Source organism: Esox lucius, chromosome 23 (genome assembly GCF_011004845.1).
Source record: "Esox lucius isolate fEsoLuc1 chromosome 23, fEsoLuc1.pri, whole genome shotgun sequence".
NCBI classification, from domain to species: Eukaryota; Metazoa; Chordata; class Actinopteri; order Esociformes; family Esocidae; genus Esox; species Esox lucius.
The window spans coordinates 9,423,979-9,444,524 of record NC_047591.1 but is presented as its reverse complement, the minus strand read 5'-3'; the positions used below and the strand labels follow the sequence as shown (position 1 = coordinate 9,444,524).

The window sequence follows — 20,546 nt, the reverse complement described above, 5'->3', positions numbered from 1 at the left end:
CCAGGACGCCCTGCCCAAGGGCACTCTCGTCTTCTCCCATGGTAGAGGCCAGGGCCAGCAAAACTATAACTGGTTGAGGCAGGGTGCACAGAGCAGATATGGTAAGAACATCCCAATGTGCCACTCTTTTTTTTTTTTAAGAACAAGTTGCGGAATAATAGTAGTACAGTTTATTTAAAAATCTATTTTCAGAGATTATGTTAATGATTGAGAGGATTTATGTTTGTCATCGGTACAGACAATCCATTAGTTCTGAATGTTGTCTAAGATATAAAGGTCAAAGATCAACAGCTCAGCACTTGTGTATATTATAAGTTTATATTATAGAGAGCTTATAGTTATAGTGAGTTTTCTACATCAGTTCAGTTTTTCTTTTTTCCTGACCAATGGCTCTTGCAGTACTGCACATGTCAAACACCTTTTCCCAGATACACATCAACCAAAAAAGAAATGTGGTGTGATGGAGCACAGAGACCCTGTCAAACACTACACCTCAATAACAGATGCACTGGCCAAACAATAGCAGCATTATACGTCTGACTTGATGATATCAACTTGTTATCTGTCCCAGCCTTTGTCCCAGCGGGCACCCTACAGTATTCCCTATAGAGTGCCTGACTACTAGTGCAAAAACCTTCCACAACAGGGAATATGGTGCCGATTGGGATGGAGACCCATAGTTTATCTTCTTGGTGTTTAGCCCTTTAAAGTCCTATCATCGCCCTCTGATCTCTTTATCCTCACCTGAATGGGTGCACAAGCAATTTTCGATTGAAGGCATTATGGGATTATTTTTGCCAAATAAAATTCTGTTTGAGATGAGGAGTCACGAAAAGCAAGATGAACTGTGTAAAGGGTTCCTGTTCCCCAACGAAAACAGCAAATCCATGAACTTGGTATTAAAAGAATACAGTCCGGCTGAAGTCAAGGACTAGAAAGGAGAGTAACTATTGCAGAACAATGCAATTTGTCTATATTCAGATTTTCAAGCGAGGTAAAGGGTTTGAAAAGTTAGGAACGTCAAAAATATGAAAATAAATATATAAGATAACTTATTCAACAAAACATTATTCCAAAATCTTGAGTAAAAACTGCTTGGCACTGCCTGGTCAGTAAGAATGTATTGGTTTGTTCCAAATGCCATGGGATGAATCAGTTATCTACAACATTTGTTAGTTTACCTTTTACGTACTCAAAAATGTTATACTTCCCTTTCATATGTTAAACAATTATGGCAAATAATGACAAGCATTCCAACTATAAAATACCAAATATTTATTAGCTCCTCATGGACTAGTCTACTTAGTCCTGTGCTCATGCATCTTGTGTCTGATGTCAAAATGCAGCCTCCAGCTCACCACTGTTTTGCAGCAGAATGGCCCCCAGTTCAACTCCTAACCATCCATTAGCAGTGTGAAGGGGTTGATTGAAGTCTCTAGACTGCAACTTGGTTTTCCCACACAGCGCACCATTCATGAAAAACCAATCTAGTATTCAGTCCAGAATGTCCAGGGCTGTGTTTTTGGGCAAGTTTGGGAAAGCTTGTGAGGACATATGACCGATAAAACATGTACCAGACCACTAGCCTTAAAAATTACATTTAACTTTCTATTTGTGTTTGGACGCAAAAAGAAACAAATACTATCAACCCTACCCTTCTCTGGTTAAGTGGCACCCTCCCTCCCTTGTGACAGTTATTTGACCTGGCGTTTTGCAAGGATACAATTGAAAATGGATATTAAGGCCACTTTCTGGATTCCATGGAGTTCCAGCTCCATCACCTCTCTCTCTGACACCCAGACCTTCCCAACACACCTTAAGGAAGTCTAGGGGACATTTCAACAGAGGACTGTGACGGTAATTCCATCGATCGACACTCTTAAATAAGGAAGTACAGAGACGAAATTCTCTAGGCACAATATAACAGTTTACAAATTATTTGTAAATAAGAGGGACGCGTCAAACGCTTACCAACATAATCGTCCGAGGAGTCTCTGACTCGATACAGGTCATTCAACAATATATATTACATAGAAAAGGGGTGTGGTAAGTTGTTGCCCAGCTGTCTTGTGTCAATAAAACACACTCCCTTTGTTATGTTACTACCTAAGCTTCACACAAAGGACAAGCTCTCCTTCTCCCCATAGGTAACTTCTTGAATTCTAAGAGTTCTTACAACATCTGGACAGACAATAAATGCCCCCTTGGCAAATACCAGATCCCCCACATTCCTTTTCTAATTTGAATAAGGGGCTCTCAGTCCTTTAATCAATGAGAATACACTGGTTAGAGAAATGTCCACAACACGACCGGGAAAAAAAACACTGGAGGCTTGTGGCACTTAAGCTGTACGCAAAAAGCAAGCATGGCAGGCAATGGTCCCTGTCATTCGCTGCTTGTGAGACAAACCTGACTGACACGCTACTCAGGGTTGAAGTGTTTTACCAAACTGTTTGTCTGAGGACGATAGGGTGTGGCCTTTATGGCCTTCATCCTGAACCAACTGCATACCTGTCTAAACAGAATTGGGCCCCTGATCTGTAAGGACCTCATAAAGAAGACCTTAATGTTAGTATTTTGCAGATGCAGCACTCATCTGAATATTACACACTTTTCTAACTTGGACCTTGTGATACTTTATAGTGGATGGTGAGTAGCATCACATTATAATATAAAATAGTGTGAGGGCAGCTCACTGTATTCATAGATTGTATTAAACATTACGGGGTTTGTTATTTCCCCATTTACCATGTAAATGTGGGTGAAATTGGGGAAGGGCTTAAGAGGTCAAAGTATCCACAGCTAACTGAACATTTTCCACAGCCTTGTTCGATGAATAAATCGCTGGAAAGTCAGCATGAAATGAGATGTCTTAAAACCTCTATTTACCTTTTTCTATAATTGAACACACACAAGCATGCAGGCACGCAATGAGGCATGTGCAAACACACACACACACACACACACACACACACACACACACACACACAGCTACAAGGCTTCCATGAATATTTCCCTTTTCAAGTTTAAGCTCTACTGCTTTGTATATGATGGAAAAAAGTTAATTTCATACATCACCAGGACAAATCTGTAGGTACCTATGAAATCAAATTAATTTCCATTAATTTCTTATTGCATTCAATCCCAGTGCAATGATAAACAGTCACCTCTAAAAAATTAATTGATCAAAGGCAATACAAAGCAAATGTACCACTGCTTTGGAAAATGAATCAAGCAGTTCTGAAAAAGCATCTGAAAGGAAATTCATGGAAACCTATAGTATATTTTAGTCCACACAATTCATATGACTGTCCCTTAAAAAAATAAATTGTGTGATGAAGATACAAGGTGTGTCTTTCAATGTTATCTCTCAGCTCTTTGAAGTTGATGTTCAATTGAAATCCCTGACTCCGTCAGTCTCTTTTTTTGATCAATATCCCTGGATGAAGAGCATCATACAATTTTAATATCCTTTCCTCCCGAGCTCAAAATCAATACAGACTTGAACAAAGACATGCCAAACCATTAGCCATGCCAACACTGTTGATGTTTTTCCAATGTGTTTTCTTCTCACGCTGCTTCTAACAAATGAATGTAGACCTCTTGAGTGAGTCATCCTTGTAAATGTAACCAACCATTGTCCATAGCAAAGAGTATTCTTCAGTGGACACAGGGAATGGAATCAGACAAACATTCGAACTTTCCATTGGCAGTAAAAGCCTCTAACTCCATCACATTGACGCCAAACAGGAATGGCCCCTTTGTCACCTTTGTCTTCTTAAATGGCTTCATCGATCCAACATTTGCTGGCCCATCGCTAAAATGCCTGGTGTGTGAAAAGCTTTCACAACCCCCTGCTGCCATGTTTCGTGAAAGCCAGTAAGGGCTAATTCACCATGTGTACTTTGGTGCACACTCAAGTGATGGGAAATGCAATGTGTGGATTTACAGTATTTTCTGGAAAAGATTCGATGTGTAAAGTATTTTTGTGAATGAGATAATTAACCAGTATTTAAAATAGATGTAAGCCAACTCCAACATGGCTCAAGATGGGCACTAGTCTACAGTATGATTGTGCCTTTGAATGTGGGAGATGAAGTGACTATTTTTTATATGGCAGCACTGTGGGCGTAATTCAGGGGTTGAGTGATCCACAAGACAAATGCAGACCCTGGCGACGGCTTGCCACAGTTATTGAATATCTTGTGTATTCCTGGATATGACTACATGGGATGCCTCTAATATCAGAAGTGATTTCATAGCTGGTTTGAAGAATTAGGTTACGGTTAGGAAAAGGATTAAGGATCAGTAAATAATTAATATTCTAAAACAAGAATCAAACAGCTTGATGGTCCATGTTGATATGATCTTAAATGATGTACAAATGTATGATTAGCCCCATCCGTCCTATGCATTTGACTCTTTTAAAACCATTTTAGGCAGAAAAAGCTAAAGAACTAGTGTGCCACCTACTGGACAGATTCAAGATGTGCACTTACAGAAAACAAGACCACCGCTACAGTATTGAAGAATGGTCACCTGTTGTTGTGTCAACTATTGGCTAGAACATCGGTAGTGGGAGGATTCTTTCAAACTACACCATTAACTCTTTCCTGCTGTGCCACTTAGTTGTATGTGCAAAGGGGCTTACATTTTTTCCACATGAACACAGTATCCTTGGCTACTATTCTAATTCCTCAACAATATAATCTCAGGTAAACAAATGTAAGTCATTACTGGGAGGGTACTGTCATTGTCATTTTAAGGAGAGCTGCATGCGCAGCGTCAGGTCTCTATCGTTGTAATGAAACCGTTAATCATCAATTAACCTTATTAAAACGGAGGCTAATCCTGTATTCATTTTTATGTTAATTAAATAAATGATCTTGTGATCTCCAAATTCATGGTTGGGTATTGCAACAATGATATTGTATTGCAATAATAATATTGACATTTAAAACACATTCGTCTGTATGTTGGATGGAGGAAGATGTTCATATAGCGGGTTTGGAGGGGGAACATTGTCAGCACAGCTGTTGATGCCACAGTGGTACAGATAGGCAGTTGTTCAACACATGGATTATAAAGGGAAAACATGGCTGTCAGTGTCTATTAAATCCCCCTTTTGGACTAGTAGTTACTAAGTTGTACCTAATCCAATCAATTTGGCCTAATCATGCGGTTATGAAATAGTTATGAATGGTTGCAGTAACCATAATTCCCAGCAGATGGAAGTAGCGAAAGAGACTGATGGAAACAATGACCTCAAAGCAATAAAGCAAAGAAATTCCTAAAGAAATGATAGAATAAATCCCAGGGCATTTGACACCCGTTGCACTGCAAGACTAATACTTTAACTAAAGCTCTGCCAGCTGAAATTTCCAATGATGTGGCTGAAGATGATAAGTGTTGAAGAGGAGCCAGAACGTTCAGGCAGAGACCATTGTGGAATAGTGGGAGGGTTCAGCAGCTATACTAGGAGAAATTAGGAGGAACGGGTCAGCTATTCTGAAGATGCATGACGGAGAGAGCTCACAGAAGAAAATGTAATGTCAAACTACTAGTCCTCTGAACTTGATACAGGCTTTACATTGGACTTGATGCCCTTTTCTTTATTTTAAGGACAAGATATATTTTCCATAGAATGTGATAAAGGATGTCGTATGGTGTTTGAGAGGGCATATCTAAGTACAGTAGATCCACAGTAACGGAACATACTGTATGTGAATAAGGAGGTCATGGAGATGGATGCAGTTTTATCAAAGATCACTGATGTGACAATGAGTTTCTGTTCCACAGGGAGACTTACAAAGTATATGCATCAGAATGCGGTAAGGCTGAATAGAAGATTCTGATTTAATTGGTTAATTTTTATATAATGTTGGGTTACTGTTGTTTGTTAATTTTAAATGTGTGGTTTATTTTATTATGTTTTTATCTTATTAACAACTTTTATAAAATGTTTCAGGCAGTTGTGCTGTGTATTTGTTATATGTTTATACATACAAGAAATTATCTAAAATTAAATGCTAGGAAAACTCAACACAGTATCCTGTCTGAAAGGTACAAAAGCCTGAGTTAGATTGAGGAATGTGTAACTTGTCATCATTTGTGATAACAGGTTAAAAATGTGACTGATATATTGTGTGCATAGGATCTAAACTAGATTTTCTATGAGACTAAACAAACCGTAGGACCAGGTGTGAGGAATGAGTTAAAAGGTGGAAAATTCTTACACTAATACAGCCTCAGTGGAACTGAGTGAACTCCCTCACTGCTAATGTCTGTCTGTAGAGTACAGGGCTTAATAGACAGATCTACATGACTTAAAACGTAGTGCAATATTTACAGAACAGGGTGCCATCTGGGATATATTCTCTGTCTTGTATTTACATTGAAATAATTTAGCATATACTCTTATCCAGATCAACTGATGCATACATACAGTACATAAATACAGATCAACTGATGCAGCGAGTGCATATTTTTGACTCTGTTACTGGCCTTCCACATCCCTGGTGTTGCATACTTCACCAATTCAACTAAATGTGTCCCTCATAACCTTTCTGTCTGTATTGGACTATATATCTCTATCTATCTCCCTGTCCAGGTTGGTGCTAAGAATGGAGTTTGCTAGCAGGATGACTGCAGGACAGGACTGCCTTTACCAAGCTGTCAACAAGTGAGTTTGAAGAGTGGGGACTACTGGCTGAATAGTAATAGGACTATTGAGAATCAGCAACAATAGGTACAACTGAAAGTGTTCCCCTTAAGCCATGCAATTGTTTCAGGAAGAACACCAAACAATTTAAAAGCATCAATTCACATTGGTGCCTCTAGCCTTTTGTGAGCCCTATGATCAAAACTGTTATTTTTCATTAGTATTTTTAATCATTTTGCTTGCTTCTGCAATTCTACATTGTTTTTGCCACAGATTTAGCTTAGCATACTCGCAGAAATGAAATAAACATTTCACAATGCAAAATCTAATGTAAAACAGTACCTAAATCAGCAAACGCATTGACTGAACTAAGGTACTCTACTCACAGACTATTTCAATGTCTAGTAAATAAGAAAGATGGAGCTTGCCTGATATTAACTGCTTATACTGTATATGGTAGTACATTTTATCTCTAGATCACAGTTGAGAGAAAGAGCAATCAATTACCACCAGTAGATAGGAAGTGGTTAGAGATGTGCTAAAAGCGACATTTACATGCACTTCAAGATGCATGGTGGAACTTCTCAATAATTAAATCCAACAACTGCAAAAGGGGTGCTCACAAACCAAACAGTCAACAGTATACAACACAATGATTTTCATATGTAGTGTGATTCAGCCAAACTAGCTAGTTAACCTGTCGTAGCAGGATGCAGAGAAAGGATTAAAATGTTCTTTCTCTGCTAAGTTTATAAAACAAGATAAATGACAGCACTGTTGATCCAAATTAGAATGCTGCATTTGACACCATGTAGTAAAATCAATCTGTCTGAATAAAGCAGGCTTTAATAATAGAAATGTCTAATAATTTGTACTACTCTAAGTTGTAAATGTTTCTGTGCTGGTAAAGTTTACCATAATGGTATTCAAAATCAAGTAACAACATTTAGAAAAATGACTTACGGAATTATTTACGTAATTAATAACTTAAGCAAGGATTGTCAGTAAATAAGAACACTTTTACGGATGTTGAGGACTCTACACAGTATCCACCCCAGCTGGTATGAATAGACAGGTTGTACACTGATCAGCACACATGAGCTAATTAAGGAAATGTCAATTGTTCTGCTTTTAATTTAAAAAAAAACTGTTACGTTGGTGAGGAATGTTCATTTCCTCTATTTGTTTTTGAAGACCTGGCTCTGGTCCAAGAAAATGTTTGTTTACTGTAGCTCTGTGAGAAGATGCTCGGTCACAGACCTGTCCTTATGACATTTGGCTACCCCCAAAACTAAAGACCATGACTTTCCCATCAATGACTAAACAGCCTGGAATGTTTCCAGCGTGTTGCAATAGTATTTTATGAAAGAATTGGAATTTAAGTGTATTAATAGTTTTAGGTCATGCAGAATCTTATCTAAAGAATTTCAATCAGCGTAGTATAAAGCCTTATTTTGAATGAATGAAAAATGTTGAGTTAATTTGCCTGTGTTCACATAGTTTGTTACAGACTAGCATGTGTTTTGACTGTCGTTTCAGACCACTGCATTGTGGACTGAAGAGAGGGGATATCGTGTCTAACGACAGGCCCAGCAGGCAACACCAGAACACGGAAGGAGCAGCCAAACTGCCTCTCACTTCTCAACACAATCTGAACAACCAGCTGGAGGTCTTACGTACCACAATGCAAGCTGAGAAGAAGACCTCAACTGGCAGCAGAGCACTCTCCAAACCTCCCTGTGCCATTGCCAATATCAAAGAAAAGATCTCCAAGTGGGAAGGGAAGGAGTCTTCCCCATATACACTTTTAGCAACAACAACAGCTGCTGCAACACCCACACAGAATATTGTCAAAAGACCTGAATCCTTGACAAAGAGCGATGCCAAATCCATCAAGGACAATGGAAAGGAGAACGTAGGAAAGGCTGGGGATTCAAGGCCTACCTCACAAAAAGTCACAAAAGTTCCTGCAAAAACAACAGAGTCCTTGAAAACTAGTGATGCCAGATCCACTGTGGAAGAGGACAGGAGTCAACCAGCCAGCAAGGCGAAACAGCAGAACAATGGGAAAGAGAATGTAGGAAAGGCTGGGGATTCAAGACCTACCTCCCCTGTGGAATGTGTGATGGATGTAACTTTGAAAAGAAAAGAGTTCCTCAAAAAAACAGACATCCAACCCTCACAGGCTAACCCCAGGGGGGAATTCAAAAGGCCGGCCAACAGGGACAAGCATATCCATGGGAAGGAGAATGTAGGAAAGGCTGGGGATTTCGGCCCTATGTCTCCAGCGGGGTATGTGAAGGAAATTCCAGTGAAAAGAACCGAACACCTGCCCTCAGAGGAGCAACACCAGGGACCCTGCAGCGGGCCGGCCAGCAGGGAAAGACAGCAGAGCAATGGGGAAGCAATGGCAGGCAGTCAGAGGGAGGACAGGCCTGCTGCGGACCCAGTGAAGGAGCAGGTGATGGGTATGCTGAAGAAAGACAACACCAGGAAACAGGTTGAGCAGAGTGCCGTCTTCACCCTTTTCAAGAAGCTGGAGCAGACGATGAGGGAAGAAAACCCCAGTAAGAGCCCCCTCGAGCTACCTGGCAACTACTTCTGCCCCCCCAGCACAGATACACAAGTAGAGGTCAAAAGGAGGGAGCTTGAATCCATTTTAGGGAGACTGGATGATGACCAGTTGTTTAGGGGGTTGAGGGAAGACTGGCAATGGGAACAAGATTTAGAGAATGTGTACACAGAGCCAGGGACACCACCCATCAACCCAGTTCCCAAACCCCAGCGCACTTTCCAGCAACGCACCTTCCACCACTCTGCCAAATCTGAAGGGAGCCGCTCGTTACAGAGACCGGGGAAAGGAAAGAGGAACCTGCCCCCACTGCCCCTCATCTCCCCTCCGCCTCTCCACAGCCAGCCTTCCCCCAACAGCTACAGGAGACCGAGGACAGACGTGTACAGAGATAGAAACAACTGCAACAGGTAAAACAGGGGGTATGCATATTTAAATTCAAGCTGTAGTTGTCTAATTGAAGCGGCACTACGGCATGGTATTTTGTTACAATATGATTTTTTGATTTGTATTAAATGTTTTAAGGTTACACCTGTTTTTTTTTATATAAATCCAGTAATATGGAATGTAAGGATCTTTGTTATTATACCATTCTGAAAAGCTGCCAACAAAGATTTGCATGTAGACCTGTCAATGAACTCCTTAAATGTATGACACTGCAAAAAGTGTCATACTCACAATAACATTGTGTTAGTTGATGTTTAAGAATATATAAAATATTCAAAATACAGATACAATTCATAACATTCAAACTACATTCTGCTTTTGTTCTTTACTTCATTTCCAGGAAGTCATTTGAGCTGGAGGACATTCCATCCTGTCATCCACCATACCACCACTACGAAGTCATTCCAGGTGAAGAATAAAACACAGCTTGACCATGAACCATCATTGAACCCTAATTCAATGGATTGTTTCCCATCTTTGATCAACCAACAGACTGTCCCAAGGAGAACCCATATGAGGACATCGAGGTCTCCAGTCAGTGCTCATCACAGCCCTCTTTACCGTCCTCTCCTGGGTCAGAATGCTCCAAGGTACACACTGTTTTATTAATCATGACACAACACGTGTGGCATCCAGTCGTGACAGTTCATTTCAGTGAAGCAGATTAATATATGTGAAACGTATTACTCCGCGCCAGCTGCTAATGATCTGGCTCTTTGCTAGCACGACACGTTTGGACACTTCAGGAGGCCCCTAACACACATTTGTAGGCCAGAGGTCCTCGGTTTCAAGAACGAGCAGAGAGAATAAACGGTTCCATAAAGTGTTCATAGGCCGTCCCTCACATCAAATCAGCACTCCCTTTACTCCACAGATTGATCTGACTGTTATCGGTTTATGCCCAGATCTCCAGGCCTGGTTTCTTTAGGCAGAACTCTGGTGGGAGGCGTAACTTCAGGCTTTCAGATATGCGCAAGACCAACCACCTCTGTACTGATAGTGGAGGAAGAGGGTCCCCTGGGCAGCTAAGCCCCCCCTCTACACCTCACAGCCCAGATGATCTGCCCCACTGGCTGTCAGGAGGAGACTATAACCGCATCTGCCGGAGGATACCAACGGTAAGAGACTAGGGTAACCCCAAGAGGTTTAAGAGGCTCCTCTCCTGGTCTCCTACACGTCCGGTGTTGACAGGCCTGTTTTCAACAGGATGTGCTTAAAATGAACAGCATCTTCGAGGCCCGTATTGGAAAGAAACATCTAAGGAGGGTGTTTCATTTTGCTGAGGCCAGCTCAGGGAGAGGTGATTGGGATGTTTCTTCTACTCCACAAAACGAACATTGATGAACATTATGGCTGTCCGTTTTATAACATTTGCGTTTCTTGCAGTCACAGACGAGAACACTGACTCTGAGAGTGAAACAGAGGACAGGGGCAAAGGTAACGACATGCAATGCATTTCACAATTGCCTAAAGTGCTTTTGTCAAAATTCCGTCTGATAATAACGCATTTACCATTTTCTTCCCCCTTTCCGTTTATGTCTTTCTCTTTTTTTCCCTTCCATTCCCTCCTTCAATGCCATCAGCCCATCGACAACGTCTGTCTACAGTCCAGTCTATCTTGAGCCAGCCGGGTCAGGGTCGATATGGTAAAATACACAGCTCTCTGGACGGGAACCTAAAGGAACTGCATCAACGCCAACTCTTTGAGTACTTCCTGGTCGTGGCGCTGCACAAGGCCAAGGCTGGCAGCCCCTACATACCTGAAGTTGCACAGCATTTTCCCCTCAAGGTGAGCATTGACCTAGAACTACGCTAAGGGATTCTTAAGGGAGTTCTTCATATTGTATTCCTTCTGAAAAAATGCTTCTAGACATCAATCCTATATTATGGTTTATACAAATTGGTTACGCTCCAGGTTATCCTCTCAGAGCGGTGTATAACAGAAAGCGTTTAAGGGTAAATTGTTTCGCAGGGGCCAGACATACTGTTTTGACACAGTCATACTTTAATGCTATTTTGTCCTGTTCTGACTGCAGCTGGAGCGAAGTTTTAAGTTCATGAGGGAGACAGAGGACCAACTACGGATCATCCCCCAGTTCTGCTTCCCTGATGCCAAGGACTGGGAGCCTGTGGAGAACTACCCCAGGTCAGCAGGACAACATCTCATTACACCTACGCATCTAATATAGCCCGCATGGAATTGTGTTCAAACAGAGATCTCATGTTTCAGAAATGTACTTGCACACAGTCTTCTTCTTTGTGACAGATGTAGGGTCGGTTTCACAGACACAGATTAAGCCTAGTCTAGGACCCCATGGTCTCCTTTAACCATGATTTTCTATTTCTAGACTAGGCTTAATATGTTAGCCGCTAAACCGGCGCACTGAGAATATTCATTATTAATATTATATACATAATATATTATAATTTATTATTGTTTTAGCCTGGTAAAGCAACCTAATGACCCTGGAGAATGTGGGTTTGTATCCAAATTCAATGAGCATACAATCATTTGTCGTATTACTTTTTTCCACAGTGAAATGTTCTCTTTTGTTTTGACTGGTGAAGATGGAAGCAGGAGGTTTGGATACTGTCGTCGTCTACTGGTTTGTTTATATGTTTACAAAAACAGCACCCCAATTTTACCCTGAAAATTCTTTTACATTGTCAATGTGTCTTATTAGTACAGACATACCACCCAGACAGACAGAGTCACTGACAGGAAGTGGTTATCTATGATGTCAGCTGGGTAAATAACCATGTTACGTCAAAAATAGAGAAGGACTGTGGGAAACAGTTATTCCCTGAGATATAGTGAGCGGAAGTGCATGTTTGCATGTGCGTGTGCTTTTCTCTGTATAGTGTCTTGAATGTCTGAGTGCTGGTGGGTGAGGTTATTTTTGTGAAAGCCACCCCAGTCCCTTTCACACACTCTAGTTTGTCCTGCAGGGCCTATGAAAGAGCATTCAAATGTGGTCCTCCTTTCTTCTCCCAGCCCAGTGGGAAAGGAAAGCGTCTTCCTGAAGTCTACTGCATTGTAAGCCACCTGGGTTGCTTCCACCTCTTCTCCAAGGTATAAATATATACAGAGTGGCTTGAAAAATTCTTCACACCCCTGATCAATTCTCTCAAATTTCCAAATAGCATATAGAAATGTCATTCTGTTTTATAATTAATCTGAAATCACAGAAACTCTAAATCAATTACAGTAACATTTAAGTTAGGAAATAACTGTTAAAGCGACAGTCACATTTTCTGGATAAAAGATGCACTGTTCAAGATTCACAGTCAGTGAATCTGAAGTCAAATAAAGTCCAAAGAGCATTGTACAGCAGTTACAGATTACACACCAAGTGTGGATATCCCAGTGAGCGCAGCTGAATCAACAATCAGGAAGTGGAAGCGGCGTCACACCACACAGGCACGCTCAAGTAAAGGCCTCCCTCAAAACTCAGTGCTAAAACAAGGAGAATTGTAAAACAAGCAAAATAGAGGCCAACATTTCATTCTGATGGACCTACACAGTTCAGTGGCAGGGAGAGGAGTAATGGTGCACCAGTCAACCATGTCATGTCAGTAATATAACAGGCCTGTGTGGGAGGGTGGCAAGAAAGAAGGAATTACTCCAGAAGTACCATTTGAAAGCACATCTGTTTGCCATTGAGTTTGCCAGAGAGCATGAGTGACCCAGCTGTGATGTGGGAAAAGGTCTTATGGTCAGATGAGTGTAAGATTGAGCTTTTTGTCCTAAACTCAAAGCACACTGTTTGGCATTCTGTGGGTAAACGTTTCATCTGCAGTGATTGGGTATCTTGTTAAAATTGAAGAAAGAATGTATGGAGCAATATAGAGGGAAATACTGCATGGGAACCTGCTTCAGTCCACAAAAAAGCTGAATCTTGGTAGGACATTTTTATAATAATACATTTTTATAATAATGATTAAGACGTTGTCTACCAGGTCCTGGATGAAGTGGAGAGGAGAAGGGCCCTGTCTCCAGCCCTGGTCCAGCCTTTTATGAGGGCCATCATGGAAGCTCCTTTTCCCGCTCCCGGCCGAACCATAACCATAAAAACCTTCCTTCCTGGATCTGGTACTGAGGTTGGTAGGTTCACAATTTTATGTCAATTCCGACATAAACATTAATTAGAAAATAATTTACACTCCAAAACAAATGATGATTTATTGGTTCTTTGAAAAAAAATATTTGCTAGAACCTCATAAGAGTTGAACATTAAAGTCATTTAGGAGACTCTAATTACTATTAGTGATTGCTTACATTTTATACAGTACTCTGTGCAATAACCCTAGGCACCTGAAAGTCAAACTAAGGCCATTTACAAATGTTTTGATTAAATATATATAAACACCGATCAGCCATAACATTATGGCCACCTGCCTAATATGGCCATCTGCCCTTTTGCTGCCAAAACAGCTCAGGTAGGTGGTATGGGTCAAAGTAACATCCACATTAATGGCAGGACTCGTTGGTGTCCAAGCATCACACTGCCTCCGCCGGCTTACCTCCTTCCCATAGTGCATCCTGGTGCCATGTGTTCTCCAGGTAAGCGACGCACAGGCACCCGGCCATCCATGTGATGTAAAAGAAAAAGTGATTCATCAGACCAGGCCACCTTCTTCAATTGTTCCATGATCCAGTTCTGATTCTCACGTGCCCATTGTAGGCGCTTTCTGCAGTGGACAGGGGTCAGCATGGGCACCCTGACTGGTCTGTGGCTACGCAGCCCCATACACAAATGCGACGCACTGTGTGTTCTGACACCTTTCTATCAGTACCAGCATTAGCTTTTTCAGCAATCTGAACTACAGTATCTCGTCTGTTGGATCGGACCACACGGGACAGCCTTCGGTCCACACATGCATCACTGAGCCTTGGCCGCCCTTGACCCTGTCGCCGGTTATCCCGCTTTTCCTTATTTAGACCACTGTTGATAGGTACTGACCACTGCAGACTGGGAACACTCCACAAGGGCTGCAGTTTTAGAGATAATCTGACCCAGTCGTCTAGCCATCACGGTTTGGCCCTTGTCAAAGTCGCTCAGATCCTAACCCTTGCCCATTCTTCCTGCTTCTTTAACATCAACTTTGAGGAGGACTTAGTGTGTGAATATAAAAACACATACTATCCAGATAAATGACTTGAGTTTGACTTTCAGTTGCCTAAGACTTTTGCACAGTGCTGCACTTTTATGTACCAGGTTTCCCTCACTGTGTCCCAGGAAGGTTTTTGTTTGCAGATGTCATAAAAGTGTTTGAGTCAAATAGTTCTACACAGCGCCAGTTATTTAGTGATCAGTGTAACATGTTCTCTCAGATGATGGAGCTTTGTCGTCCATCTGACTCACGTCTGGAGCATGTGGACTTTGAGTGTCTCTTCTCCTGTCTGAGCCTTCGTCTGCTGCTCAGGATCTTTGGTTCTCTCCTACTTGAACGTCGGATCATCTTCACAGCAGATAAACTCAGGTGAGACGCCCTCTGGCTTTTTGATTCTCATGGTCCAGCGTCATCTAGGAGACCACATGACGGCCATTATCTTTTTTTTCCCGTTAGAAGCGCATGTGAAAATTGCGTAACATTACTTTTCTAGCTACCTGGAAGACATTTTAAAAAAGGCAAAGTAACTCAAACAACATTGAATATTGCATGCAACATCCAATCTCGTAATACATATACGTTTAACCATTCATTTGAATTCCCAAAACTGCTTTATCAAGCTACAATCAATCAATCAATCAAATGTATTTATGAAGCTCCTTTTACAACAGCAGGTGTCATAAAGTGCTTTTACAAAACACCCAGTCTGAAACCCCAAGGAGCAATTAACAACAATGTTCAAGCACAGTGGCTAGGAAAAACTCCCTAAGAGGGGTCGAAATATAGGAAGAAACCTAGAGAGGACCAGGCTCGGTAGGGTGACCAGTCCTCTTCTGGCTGTGCCGGGGGGAAATTTTAAGTGTACAAGTTGTAATAATTAGTACATAATAACTGTTCCTGGGGTCTGACAACATGATGACCAAATACAGTTGTGCTCAAATGTTTGCATACCCTTGGAAAATTGGTCATATATGTACCATTTGTAAAGAAAACATGTCTTTTATTTCTTATGGGATTCACATTCAACTGTAGGTCATAATAGAATGGCTCAATCATAAAACAAAACTGACCCCTGTTCAAAAGTCTGCATACCCTTAGTTCTTAATACTGAGTATTGCCCCCTTAAGCATCAATGACAGCGTGCAGTCTTTTATAATAGTGGTCTATAAGGCCCTGAATTCTTGCAGGTGGTATAGCTGCCCATTTGTCTTGGCAAAATGCTGCCAGGTAATGCAAAGTCTTTGGTCGTCTTGCATGAACCGCAAGTTTGAGATATCCCCAGAGTTGCTCGATGATATTAAGGTCCGGAGACTGTGATGGCCACTCCAGAACCTTCACCTTTTTCTACTGTAACCACTGGAGGGTCAACTTGGCCTTGTGCTTAGGGTCACTGTCATGCTGGAAAGTCCAAGAGTGTCCCATGCGCAGCTTTTGTACAGAAGAATACAAATTGCCTGCCAGTATTTTCTGATGCTGCATTCATCTTGCCATAAACTTTCACAAGATTCCCTGTGCATTTAGAGCTCACACACCCCCAAAACATCAGTGAGCTACCACCATGCTTCACAGTGGGGATGGTATTCTGTTCACTATAGGCCTTGTTGACTCCTCTACAAACATAGCGCTTATGGTTGTGACCATAAAGCTCTATTTAGATCTCGTCACTCCAAATTACAGTTTGCCAGAAGCTGTGAGGTGTGTCAAGGTGTTGTCGGGCATATTGTAACCGGGCTTTTTTGTGGCACTGGAAATTCGACCATGCAGCTCATTTTGTTCAAGTATTGTCATTTTGTGATCCTTGAAACAACCACACCGTCCTTTTCCAGAGCAGCCAGTATTTCTCCTGAGGTTACCTGTTGGTTTCTTTTGTATCCCGAACAATTGTTCTGGCAGTTTTGGATTGAACTCTTTCTTGGAACACCTGACCTTGGCTTGGTATCAAGAGATCCCAGAATGTTCCACTTATTAATAAGTGATTGACCAGTACTGACTAGCATTTGCAAGGCTTTTGGATCTTTTTGTATAATTTTCCATCTTTATAAAGTTCCATTACTTTGTTACGCAGGTCTTTTGACAGTTATTTTCTCTTCCCCATGGCTCAGTATCTAGCCTGCTCAGTGCATCCACATGAGAGCTAACAAACTCATTGACTATTTATACACAGGCAATAATTGCAATTCAAAAAGCCACAGGTCGGGGAAATTCACCTTTAATCGCCATTTTCACCTGTGTGTGTCACCTTGTGTGTCTGTAACAAGGCCAAACATTCAAGGGTATGTAAACTTTTGAGCAGGGTCATTTGGGTGATTTCTGTTATCATTATTACTTCAAAAGGAGCCAAACAACTATGTGATAACAAATGACAAATGATATGGTAGCTTATCTGAGATATCAGGTTGATCAGAGAGGAAAAACATTAGAGACAGAAAAAAGAACAATAAGAAAATAATGCCTCAGCCTCGTGGTTCAAATGTTTTTCTCCAACCTCACAGGGAGACATTGAGTGAATCCTGCTGTTGTGTTGATTTTGTCCATTATCGACTCTGTTTATTTTTGCTTCGGGAAAAGCCTGTGAGAGCCAGAGATTGCTGGGGTCTGTGTAGTAGAAGAGAGGTACGCCGGGGTAAATGACCGAGCCTTCCTAGAGGGAAGGAAACACGCTAGTTGGTCCCCTGTGGTAAACACAAGCACTGCATTTTGACACCGGACCAAATATTTGACTTATGCTGCCGACTAGTGGTGACGAAAAGCAAGTGCACCGCGTAACAGCAGAACATTTTCATTGACCTGCTTCGCGACAGGGCGAAGAAACAACAAAGCGCACCGTGAAAGTGGTGCGCTTTGTTATTTGTCGTCCAGAACCTGGGCGACGAATAACTTGTCAAAGGTGGTGTAATCATTAACCCCCTTTCGGCCTTAACCACAGCACTCTGTCTCAGTGCTGCCACGCCGTGGTTGCTCTCCTCTACCCGTTCACCTGGCAGCACACCTACATCCCCGTGCTTCCACCCGCCATGCTGGACATAGTGTGTACCCCGACCCCCTTCATCGTAGGACTGCTGTCAAGCTCCCTGCCACAGCTCACAGAGTTACCCCTAGAGGAGGTGAGTATGCAGCCACAGGACAACTGTAAGACCCTTGTACCAGATAGGTTTTCTGGCTGTCGTTTAGTTGGGTAGCCAGGATTTACACGCTGTCTATGTTCCCTACCCCACAGGTTCTGATGGTTGACCTAGGCAACAGCCGCTTCCTCAGACAGGTACCGTAACTTCCCTTGGTCTCTGTAGAACACAGATTTTTCTGTGACTCTTCATGAAGCAGTGTACTTCTAGATCCATGATCTAATCACATGTATTGTGTGGCTCTTTAAATTCCTTGTCAGCTGGATGATGAGGACTCTATCCTGCCTTCCAAGCTCCAGTCAGCCTTGGAGACAGTCCTGGAGAGGAGGAGGGAGTTGGCCTCAGAACGCGGAGGAGATAATGGTACAGTTATGTTTTAGTGTAGGGGTTACAGTTTATACTGTATATAGGTAATCATGTATATGGTTTCAGAGAGGAGGGAGCCTTGGAGAGGGGAGAAGCCCTAATGATGTGATTATAATTAGTTTTCAGCTTTTTATTCACCAACATTTTTAAACTGAATCCATCTTTTTGCCACACAACAAAGGACAACGGACTATGCTTTCTGCTTCTTCACATACTATTTGTTGCTGTCTCTCCCTCCCTCTTTCTCCATATGTCAGACTTTGGCCATCTCAGCACTGTCGTGTCCGAGGCCTTTGTGCGTTTCTTTGTAGAACTTGTCGGCCACTACCCACTCTTCATTACCGAGAGGGAGGATGACTCCTCGTCCTTCCCCTCCTTCCCCCCGCCCTCTCTCTTCCAACGAGAGGCTTTCCGGAAGTCGGTCTCATCTAAGAGTCTGAGGCGGTTCCTGGACGTCTTCATGGAGACACAGATGTTTGGCCTGTTTATCCAGGAGAGGGAGTATCACAGACAGGCAATGAGAGGTACTGGTCAAGGGTCAAAGTTCAAAGTTTAAAATCTGTCTAGCTTTAGCTAACGAAAACTTTTTTTTCTACAGGACTGTTTGAGGTGAGGGTGCAGGAGTATTTGGATTCAATTCATGACAATGAGCATCGCAGGGTTAACAAGTTCCTCAAAGGTCTGGGTAAGGAAAATAATCGGGAATTTCGGCTGAGTGTGAATTGACTATGAAAACACAAGCAGCAGCATATATTGTGTAGAATGTGCCTCTGATGAAACATTTGCTGACTTCAGTTTTATTTCTTTTTTTACCTCCAGGAAATAAAATGAAATTTCTCTCCAAAAAGTGATCCTCTCTGGAACAATATCTTGTTAAAGTGACAGTGTACTTGCAACTGAGGGACACTTTTATCACTACAGATTCACATGAAAGCTAAAGTGTTTAAATAGAATCCTTGGGAGAATATTAAATAGCATGATACTGTACTGTATATATCCACTTTCAATTAATTAAACACTTTAAAAGCCCACTGGAGGGCAGTAGTTATCTTAACATGGTACTACAGTAGGGTTGGCAACCGGCAGCCAGCAGAACAATTGTTGGGGAAAACTAAATACAGATATTCTGCACGTTTGTAAACATAGTCACATGTTTATTATTCCATTTAATAAAAGATACTGTATATCATCCAAGTATTCCCACAAATAAAGATACAGGCATATAGTATGTGATTGTGTGTGAATGTAATCAAGGTATCACTTCTTCAATACAATCATTTTGCAGTCTAAATAATTTGAATTATTCTCATTATTACTTTCCAACCCCTTGATCATCAGCTCCAAAAACAATTGTCTTGTGTGAATGCATAGTTGCCTGGTTAAAAGTATATTGCTATGAGTATAAGTTGATGATTACAGACAGTTTCTTATGGTTGCGAGACTGAAAACACCCAGCTACTGTATGTATTGTATAAAGTGAAAGATGCATATGGAAAGTAATCTTGTATAGCAAAAGACTATGTCAATCTTAAAGCTTTTATTTATGAAAATGGATAGTGAATAAAAGCACACAAATAACTGGGTCCAAGGAAACTTCCTTTGTTCTCCAGACTACAAGGTTTTGGGTTCAAATTATAAAAAAAATGTGTTATGAATTTGAATAAAAGCAGTGCGTCTCTGCCTGTGGTGTTTAAAAAGCATGAGTGATATGTTGTTTTTGTTTTAAAAGCACAAGTGATATGTTGTTATTGTTTTAAAAGCATGAGTGATATGTTGTGCGTTGTCTCCAGAGCCAGAACTACAGTATTTAGCTATAACTTGTTTCAAGACTGTTTTCACACAGGTTAAACAAGACTTCCACCAAATTTAAAAAAAATCTGCTTCGGGGGGTGTGGTACCCTTTCGAGCTGACAAAACTGCACAAATATTAGATGGATTTTGTAGCCTCATGGTTAAAATGTTTTCTCCAATCGGACGAACGAGATATTAAGTGAAGATACTGCTTGAGATATTGAGTGAAGATACTGCTTTCTGTTGTGTACATTTTGCCAATTTTGGAAACTATTTATTTTCACTTTGGTAAAAGTCACTGAGAGCCAGAGATTACTGGCGTCAGTGTAGTATATGAGAAGTATGCAGGGTTGAATGACATAGTCGTCCAAAATGGAAAGAAACGATATATTCTAGTCGGCCCCCTTGTGGCAAATATTAGCTTTGATAAAAAAAACGACACAATTGATGACCAGTAATACCATGCTGATTA

The 20,546-nt window shown here is 41.4% G+C and overlaps 1 protein-coding gene across 3 annotated transcripts; it reads left to right on the top strand.

Annotated features, from left to right (window-relative positions):
• Positions 1 to 5,473: 5,473 nt before the first annotated feature.
• On the top strand, positions 5,474 to 19,964 carry LOC105027826 (DENN domain-containing protein 2A). Of its 3 annotated transcripts, none has more exons than XM_020043007.3 (20): positions 5,474 to 5,546; positions 5,800 to 5,831; positions 6,611 to 6,682; positions 8,201 to 9,643; positions 10,021 to 10,088; positions 10,173 to 10,270; positions 10,586 to 10,798; positions 10,887 to 10,980; positions 11,067 to 11,117; positions 11,264 to 11,469; positions 11,717 to 11,826; positions 12,217 to 12,286; positions 12,676 to 12,753; positions 13,641 to 13,781; positions 15,016 to 15,164; positions 17,722 to 17,899; positions 18,013 to 18,054; positions 18,178 to 18,280; positions 18,541 to 18,807; positions 18,882 to 19,096. In XM_020043007.3, exons 2-20 carry the CDS (start codon positions 5,827 to 5,829, stop codon positions 19,007 to 19,009), a joined length of 3,516 nt encoding a protein of 1,171 aa, XP_019898566.3. In that variant the 5' UTR covers positions 5,474 to 5,546; positions 5,800 to 5,826; the 3' UTR covers positions 19,010 to 19,096. The 3 variants fall into 3 exon arrangements, with proteins under 3 accessions (XP_019898566.3, XP_019898565.3, XP_010898416.3); XM_010900114.5 differs by adding an exon at positions 19,103 to 19,964 and having other exon boundaries at positions 5,479 to 5,831; positions 18,882 to 18,968; XM_020043006.3 differs by having other exon boundaries at positions 5,477 to 5,831; positions 18,882 to 19,095.
• Positions 19,965 to 20,546: the final 582 nt, after the last annotated feature.

What these genes read in the sequence shown, in the direction of transcription:
- LOC105027826 (XM_020043007.3), top strand. An exon ending in GATACTGTCGTCGTCTACTG is followed by an intron (nt 12,287 to 12,675) that starts GTTTGTTTATAT and finishes TTCTTCTCCCAG; the next exon opens with CCCAGTGGGAAAGGAAAGCG. An exon ending in GCTTCCACCTCTTCTCCAAG is followed by an intron (nt 12,754 to 13,640) that starts GTATAAATATAT and finishes GTTGTCTACCAG; the next exon opens with GTCCTGGATGAAGTGGAGAG.